General features: G+C 34.1%; 1 protein-coding gene across 1 annotated transcript; it reads right to left on the minus strand.

The window, feature by feature from the left end:
- Nucleotides 1-534: 534 nt before the first annotated feature.
- LOC129304675 (phosphoglucan phosphatase LSF1, chloroplastic) lies at nt 535-7210 on the minus strand. Its single transcript, XM_054944416.1, has 10 exons — nt 6758-7210; nt 6529-6635; nt 4976-5402; nt 4805-4876; nt 3587-3708; nt 3028-3243; nt 1987-2092; nt 1719-1831; nt 1375-1519; nt 535-1039 (listed from the first exon to the last, which is right to left on the minus strand). The coding sequence occupies exons 1-10, from the start codon at nt 7058-7060 to the stop codon at nt 905-907; spliced, it is 1746 nt and encodes a 581-aa protein (XP_054800391.1). The 5' UTR covers nt 7061-7210; the 3' UTR covers nt 535-904.
- Nucleotides 7211-9026: the final 1816 nt, after the last annotated feature.

The following is a 9026-nucleotide window of genomic DNA, read 5'->3' on the forward strand; positions in this document are numbered from 1 at the left end:
TTACCTAAGGGACAAAGTGCTTTCCTGCCAACTCTTGGTACAATACATCCCATCATTTGAGCAGATAGCAAACGTGTTTACCAAGGCCTTATCTCACTCCAAATTCTGGCCCTTTTGTGACAAGCTTGGGCTTGTAACCTCACCTGCCCCAAGCTTGAGGGGGAAAGTTAAGACGATTAGCATAAGACCCAATACTAAATGCAATAACAGGCTCAATCTTCTCTTGAACAATTAACTATATCTATACTAAGCCCTGTAACAATTTCTAAATAATTCTTTTATTCTTTCCTTTTTTGTATACATGTCTCAAAACCCTACCTATATAAAGCAATACAATACCTTGAACCCGGTGAGCCACTCTTATAATATTCATTTCTTAAGTAACTATTTCTCTTAATTTTTTTAATGTGTTCGTCTGCAAACTTGGCTGGGCCTAGAAGATCTCTCACGGGAGATGGATGTTTTTCAAGATGACGCATTATACTTTGGGTTTCATCATTACAAGTTTTACAAGTAGTAATCATAATCCGTTGGTTTGGGCCAGAAAAACTGAACGTTATAAATACATTAACCAAGTCACCTAGAACTCTGTAAGCATGAACAAGTGTGGTTCAAATCTTCTCAATATGACTGGAAAAAACACCCAAAACTATCTAATCATTTTTACAATGGCGACGAAGAGTTCTGCCTGTTGAGCTTTAGATGAAACAACTGCATATAAGTCATTCATGGCATTTTAAGAAGTGACAACTGACAACACAAGGGCTGAATGAAGCTCTAGCAGCGAGACAGACAACAATCTCTTTCATTAGAGATGGCCCAAGGTATGATCACTCCTCTTGACTTCACAACTGCGACAAAATTGCATGGCTTCACAATCTAGTCCCATGACACCATTGTGTTTCTAAGAGACTACTTGCGATTTGGGAGCTAACGTAATAGGGCAGACATTGAAAGCAATGCAGCGAGCTGCTTTCGCCAGCTTAAACCGCTCTTTTTCATCCAGTGGCCTCTCGATCACTTTCACAACGTTGGCATCCTGGAAGCGAACAAACCAAGCACCCATTTACGTTAAATAACGATTAAGCATGCTGTGAGAAGATCCTAAACAAAATATCCACCAAAGTTTGATTAATTTATTAACTTCACGAATGCATCAAAGGTATATCCAGCCTAAAAGTTACAAGGTAAAAGGCACTAGAAGGCAAACGATAAATTATTAAGGAGAAAAAAGCGGAGCCATCCCATAGAAGATAAAGTTGTTGGTTCTGGTCAGCTAGGTAGCAGTGACTAACAAATTGCGAAAGATTAACACCTCTTTTAATAAACACTGTATGAGATTAGAAGAGCATTGATCCAAATACTAATACGTACTTTCTGCTGGTGTTTAACAGAAGGCCTAACGCTAGCAGTGTCTCCAATCACAATTACGTTGTTAACGTTCCCCCTATCATCCCTTTCTGCTGGCGAAGAATTTGAATGCTTCCATTGTCCGTTAACAATAAACTTATAGTAGTACCTGAAGGTCAATAAGATTGATATCAAACCAATAAAGCATTTTGGTTAATGATGGCCTCCGTTGAAAGATAGAGGCCATGGTCAGGACAATAGAAGTTATTTTTAGTGATTTTTAGCCACTTCGTCTGACAAAGGAAGCTTAGATAATATAAGCCACGTAGGATCCATAGCAAAAATTTAGGAACGAGTAGCACACATACTTTCCTTGAGGAAGTTTAACTTCTGCTTCATATCTTATCCCACCCTTGTGCATTGCTTTGATTGGTTCTTTCCAATTTCCAGTAAAATCTCCCACCAATGTTACATCCTGTCCCTGGTACATAGAAAGAGACACGGGTGAAACATAAATAACTATCCAAAACTAGAATTTTAAGGTCAATGGGAATAAGTGTGCACTAATAATCTCTTAATAGTCCTAAAGAACTATCTGCATAGCTGCAATGATACAATAACTCACTGATCTGTTACCTCGCTCTCATTCCATACAAATGTGACAGCATGTGTAGGGGGTCCATCATGGTTGCCCTTTTCAACCATAGCTATAAGATCCCATGTTGCCCAGGCAATTGCTGGCCTGCAATCATGCCTCTATGAGAAATTTTCCATGATAAAAGATAAAATATGACATGACTCAAAAAATAATAAAAATGGAACATAGGAAACGTCATAGTATAACTTGTAATGACATGAAATAGAAATTAATCAAGTGATTCCTATTACAATGTGATTACTGAATCTTCGTCTTTCTTTATGTTTGAAACTGTCAATTGTGAAGGTGTTTTATATGGACATGAGTAGTACTCCTGTTTCAATAAAAAGATGTATGCTTTAATAACAAGCAGACACATAAAGGTGAAATGATATAAGCATGGATAGACATAAACAGTGGATGGTGATAGAAAGAAGTACTGATTTTTTTTTTTTTAAAAAAGAAAAGCAACTACATAGAGAAAAAGCTATAAACTGAGATCTTTGTATATAAAAGAGCATAACAGTCAGCTACCTCACCTCACTCCTTTGGGAACCTAAATGTTCCAAAACATAATCTATATCACCTTTATTATCTTTCACCAGTGGCAGAACCTGTAGTGGAAGACTTTCAATGTCTTTTATTTCCTTTCCGCAGATTTTACCCTGATTAACTGAATTAAGATGATAACTCACTACCAATTCAGCATCAATAACCCAACCTATCTCCAGGTTCAATGAGCTATACTTTCTGATTTTTTATTTCAATTAGTGAAAGTCTCTTAAACAAAGAAAATAAACGTAAGAAAGATAAAAAAAATAAAATCAGAAGGGGATCCTAACATACCTAAATAATGTGATTCAACAGTTAAAATATATAAAAATAATAAAATAAAATCAGTGGCTATCCTTATCAAGATACTCAACAGCGAGCAAGTCATCCTTAATTGAAAAATTAAGGTCTGATACACAATTGACAGCCAACATATTGACATCAACCCAACCCACCCCACAAAAGTTCTTAAATTTAACAAGAGCAACCTGTCAGGCCTGCATGTGTACATCCCAGTGACCCATGTATAAGCTGCATGAAGGGAAAGATCTGTCATCCAGTGCAGGTATGCAATCACACAAGCAGGAGACCGATCAAATCCAGAAGTACATGTAATGAAAACGCGATGATTTTTCCTCAGCAACCGCAAGAGAAGCCCCACACAAAATGGTAATTTCTTCCTCATATCATAAGAATCTCCTGCCCTGAAAAAGGCCAGAAAGGAAAGTATCAAACCAGAATTTGAGATCTGATCTACAGGCAAGGTTAAGGTGTTTAGAACTATTGATCCTGTTTCGACAAGACATTATTCCTAATGCTTCCGACTTGTAGAATCAGTGCTCTAAATTTCTAGCAGCAAAAAAAAAAAAAAATTGATAAATTAATCATTCAACGACTGATGTCACAAAGTAACACATCACAATTACATTTTATTGTTCACAAAATGGGCAGTGAAAATTCAGAGACATTTTTCACGAGGAAAGATATCTTGGAACCAGACACTAGATATCCTTAGCTTTAATATTTTCACCAAAAACCTTATATTACCGTATGGAATAGTTGATCATAAGGATATTATTCCTTTGACATGATTCATTAATAGATTTGAAATCAATTCCCCAATTCTCAGCTTCAGTTGCACTTTGGAAGTTCAGAATAGCAGTGACTCCCTGTTGCAGAAATTTCCCAACTGTAATCAATGAAATTTTGAACGCAAAAACTAAGATTTTATATATAAAGGAAATTGTACAGTATAAGATTTTATTGCATGAAAAAAAAATTACAACTCTGAGAGCGTTAAAAAGAAAAAGAAATTCTGTTATTTATGGTGCTACTGGTTGGCCGTGGAATGCACGATTGCATCATTGAAAAGTAATGAAAGATAAACACGTTTTGGTTCATGATAAGAAATCCTACTAACGTATTTGCCACTAATTAACCAGAAAGAACTATGAAATAGATACAGAATCCAAAATTTTCATTACACGGCATGCCATCTGGCTAAAAAATCTCATGATCAAATGCTATGCATATTTCAGTTATATCATACATTTCACTTTAATATTGCAGTCAGTCAACTGCAATTCTTTTTTAGGATTAAATGGCAAAAATATCTTGAAACTTTTCCTCTAGGTGCGCTTGGCATCCTAAACTTTTTTTGGAGTATTTTTGCCCCTAAAATTTCAAAAAACAAAGCATTTTTGTTCCACCGTTAAAAATCCCTAACATTGATTGTTAACTGAAGTTTAACCCTGGTATTTTACGATTTTTCCCTCCTTCGTTTGTGCATTTTTCGGCTTTCATTTTCATTCGTTGAAAGAAGAAAAGTTAAAGAATTCACTAGAGAGTGAAATTGGAGACCAAACACAGAAAGAAGGAGGGAAAAAACAAAAAAAATATCCTCAATCAAACTTGAGTTTAACAGTCAATGTTAGAGATTTTTAACAGTGGGACAAAAATGCTCTATTTTTTAAACTTCCGGGGTAAAAATATTCCAAAAAAGAGTTTAAGATGCTAGGCGCCTTTGAATAAAAAGTTCCAGAGCATTTTTGCCCTTAACCCCTTTCTTTACAAGTAGTTCATGCACACACCATTTTTTATTCAACATGCAGAATAAACAAATACAACTTCACTGTTATAGGCTTTAATATATTCAAGTTTTGTGATTGAAAAGTGACTTGAGTCATTTTTCTACAACATTGGTTGTTGATGCTACAAATTGGGTTTTGGGAGGCTATCTTGATATTAAGGTGAGGAAATTCTTACCTCAACTTTTGACAATGTTTCCACATCAGCTTCTGTTTGTATACATGATCCCACATATATTTGCTCCGAAATCTAATAATTTGCATAATGGCAGTGCTCATTAAAATCTATACTTATGAGCAGAACTAAAATGAATGTATTACACTAAAAAATAAATAAATAAATCCACACCTTAGAATAGCGCATACCAAGGGAGTGATCATAGTACATCTCGCCTTTTGAACGATCCAGAGCTTTGACATATTCCTCAAGTGGGAAACTTCCATGAGCCCACTCTCCTTCATCATACTCTTCATCACTAAAGAATTTTATCTCTTCATTGAGGAGGACATGTTCATTTGGATTGCCCAATAACTTGCTTCCTTTTGGTGTTAGAAATTTTGAGTTGAAGGTAGAAAAACCACTATTCCCAGAGCTTTCAATAGATGGCTGTAAATTTGAAGCCAATACTGCCTTGTCCCAGGTGGCAATAGGAACTTGACCTCTATTGAATTGTACTTCAAGATCATTTATCTTGTGCAGTAGATGGATGGGAAAAGGTGATCTGGGCCTCTCAAGAACCATGCTTAAAGGATTAGTTTGCTCCTTTAAAATATTCCTGATGAAAACAAAAATGAAAATATAAATACAAAACACTACGGTATAGAATAGTAACGTATGCAGATTGCAAAACCCAAACCAAGAAAAGTTAACCATAGCTTCAGGAAAAAAAAAAAAAAGATGCAATAATCCCATGTCATGTTTTGGCAACCTCTTGGTCATTAAAAGAAATGAAAAAGCATCCACACAAACACCAATGGTAATCTTTTCTATCTTCTAGTTGAAAGTTCATCATAGTAAATGTTTAGAATGCCATGGTCAAGCACATAGAAAAAATTAGATTGTGTCCTGGCTTGGCAAATCTAATCTTGCATTAGGTTGAAGCCAGTAAATACCAGTATTTTGTAGAAAACCCTGAGCAGAATAAAGAAAAAATTGAAAGAAAAAAATTTTCTATACCTCTACAGGGCCAATACCCTGACAATATCTTAGAACTCTTGATCAAATTATTCAGTTAATATCCGAGTCTTATGTGGTTTTCCAATAACATAACAAAGTATACGGTTTCTGCAACAAGTACATGGTTTTTCAATCAAACTGCACGCTTGTTACATTTTAAAAGGGAATCTGATGGGGGAAACTGCATTTAAGTTTAATCCATTAAAAAAAAAAAACATGATCTTAATCACAAATATGCTAGATGAAAATTAAAAGCACTATGTTGGATATCCAGTTTCACTAATAATCATGTGCTAATCGACTGTATCTCAAATAGGATTGTCTTCAATAGGAAAATATCTATGAGCAATCATAAAAATAATCCTGTGCTAATTATATCGAGACAAAGAACTAAACAACTTCAACATCATTATATTGAAATGCTGAATTTTTTTTTTTTGTTTGATGGGGGGGGGGGGGGGAAGGGGGTGTTCGTGCCCAATGCAACTGATAGAAAACAAATAAGGAAATGATAAGCCCCCCGACTTTGCTGCTGCGTCTGTCGTGAACTAGCACGAGACTTCAGATTGATTGTCAATATGACATTTTACAGTGCAAAACTTAACGCAACTTTTTTTCCAGAAACGTTCTTCCAGGAGTCAATTAGACGATTCACAACTATTAGTTTTGTTCATAATAATGAAATGCAAGTACAACCATAATGCTCAGTCAAAACTTAAACATACTGCGCATCTTCAACATTCTTAATCTCAGCAAGCCTATTTTGCGATGGATCACCAGCTTTCTTCAAAGTGTCCCCGACCATTATAATTCTTGACTTCTCTGCATTGCCCTACCGCATAACGAGAAAAAAATTTGAACATCAAAACCAATTTACATTAAACTTTTGGATTCGGACATAGCAGGACAGCAGAGTTAATGATATAAGAGAGACAACGTAGTATACAATATTACCCCTTTCTTAAGGGAGTGAACGATGATTTTGCCATTAGCAGTGACAGCGAACCGGATACCAAGTGGTTTCTCCAGAGTAACCAGATACTCGTTTAGATTCATCTTGAATGCGGAAGAAGTCCCAGACATTGCCAAAACCCTAACAGTTCCACCATTGAATCGAAGCTTCTTTCTACCAGCAACTGAAGAACTTGCTTTGAGCAAGCACCAATCTTTGGCCCAAAACGACGAAGAATTGCTGCCCAGCAGCAACGGCAAAGGACGATCGAGAGCTCCTGAGACGATGAATTGCAGAGAGAGCATATTGGAGAGTAGATTAAGTAACACAAAGCGCTTAAACACAGGCTTCCATCAGAGATCACAGGGCGATTACCTATAGACCCTATGCTACTGAGAACGGAGTGGTATTGCCGGAAAGCTCTGCCAAAGCGAAGGAAGCCACAGGGTTGGGGTAAGACGTTCAAGGTCCACGTGGTGACTGCGTCGGACCCACGTGAACCTAGTTCAGCGGTTTCGAACCGACTTTGCATGCCACGTGGAATTTTTTTTTTTCCCCCAATGCAAAGGAAAAAAAATCTAAAACCTCGATCACGGTCACGTGGCAAGCATTTTAATTAGGAGCGAGTATCGGAGGACGGACGACGGTTAAACGGGCACAGCGCGGGAAAAAATAACCCGCGGGAAAAAAATCGTTGTAAGATGCGGGAAAAAATCGTTTCCTGAGCAGGCAGAGTGCATTGGTCAACCTTTGTTAACTTGTTACCTCAAATTCGAAGCATAAATTAGAATAACTTTAGTCTTTTAACTATACAAAAGTGAAAACATAATTATGGATTTATATAGTTTTAACGTGCTTTTGTATGGGTTGTTACAGATTTATTTTTGTTACGCAGATTCTTCTAATTTATTATGTCTAGTTTATGTTTAGAAAGACACAATGGACAATCTTCTTTTCTATGTCCATAAATGCTACAGTGGAAACAGATAAGATTTTTTCCCTCAATAATAACAATATTAAATATGCTACTGTGTGACTAATATCGTTGGTCTATGCTACAATATAATAGATTAACAGTGTTATCTACCTCTTTTTGTTTCATATTTTATGTTTCAATATGTTGAATAATAATTTATTCTCAATACATGTTAATAACATTAGTCATAAATCAATATATTTAACATAATTTGTATCATATCACCGTTTTTTTAGACATGTTTAAAAATATAAAAACTAATATTACAGATAGAATAAATTAGAGAGGCTAGAAGTAATAAAAAAAAATTATAATGACCTATATCAAAATATGTTAAAACTACAAGAACCATTCGTTTTATTTTTCCTTTATAAAATATTTTCTCACTTTTCTGACTATAACATTATCAATTTTGTTAATAAAAAAATTCTTGCTTTAAATTTTTAGATATTAACAAAACACTTTTAAATGATGACAAACATATTAAATTTAATTTTTTAAAAATAATAATAATTATTAAAAAATAATTATTTAAAATTAATAATGTTAAGATTAAAAGATTAAAAATATATTTTATAAAATTAACAGATTAACTGAAATTTTATAGAAAGTCATAGAATTTTAAGCATACGTTCGTGATATAAGTTATAATTATTTACCTCATACCCATTAAAAAATGTTTTCCTAAATTTTAGTTTTTATATACTTCCTTATTTATTATTATAAGATACTTTTAATTAAATTATACTTCCAATGAATTAATTAATTGTTTTTAAAATTATATATTTTTTATATTTATTCTTATTCAATAAAGTGCCTCAATTAAAAACCTTATTAATTACACTCCTTATTGAAAAAATTATTATTAATCACACTTTAAAAAAATTAAAATACCTTATATTTTTTAAGAAGATACTAGAAAAATTCATTTTAATACTGAGTGAGCGGAGGGAGTAAAGCTAAGTTTTATCATAGCATCTTCTTGGTATGGAGGCTTAATAATTTATATCAAATGAGTTAGATGATATTTTTAAAATTTAAATGAGAAGAATTTTATTTTTTTTAAAATTTTCCGAAACAATATTAGTTATTAATGTATTTATCATAGCACACTAGAAGTGGATTAGATGATTTATACCACATCTATCTTTTTGAATAGAATAACTCACAGCATATTATGTAAATTAAAATTTGGTTTTCATGCACAAGCTAGTTTCTTCATAATATTTTACAGGTATGCAAATGCAAAGTAACAAACAGAAGAATTTCATCTTCATGGGCAGAGGTTCTTGGAA

The sequence above is a fragment of the Prosopis cineraria genome, unplaced genomic scaffold (genome assembly GCF_029017545.1).
Source record: "Prosopis cineraria cultivar Desert tree isolate PC_DT_omini unplaced genomic scaffold, ASM2901754v1 PC3, whole genome shotgun sequence".
Taxonomy (NCBI): Eukaryota; Viridiplantae; Streptophyta; class Magnoliopsida; order Fabales; family Fabaceae; genus Prosopis; species Prosopis cineraria.

What these genes read in the sequence shown, in the direction of transcription:
- LOC129304675 (XM_054944416.1), bottom strand. Translation starts at nt 7,060, where the DNA reads ATGCTCTCTCTGCAATTCATCGTCTCAGGAGCTCTCGATCGTCCTTTG. An exon ending in AAGAATGTTGAAGATGCGCA is followed by an intron (nt 5,403 to 6,528) that starts GTATGTTTAAGT and finishes TGTTTTCATCAG; the next exon opens with GAATATTTTAAAGGAGCAAA. An exon ending in ATGATCAACTATTCCATACG is followed by an intron (nt 3,244 to 3,586) that starts GTAATATAAGGT and finishes GGCCTTTTTCAG; the next exon opens with GGCAGGAGATTCTTATGATA.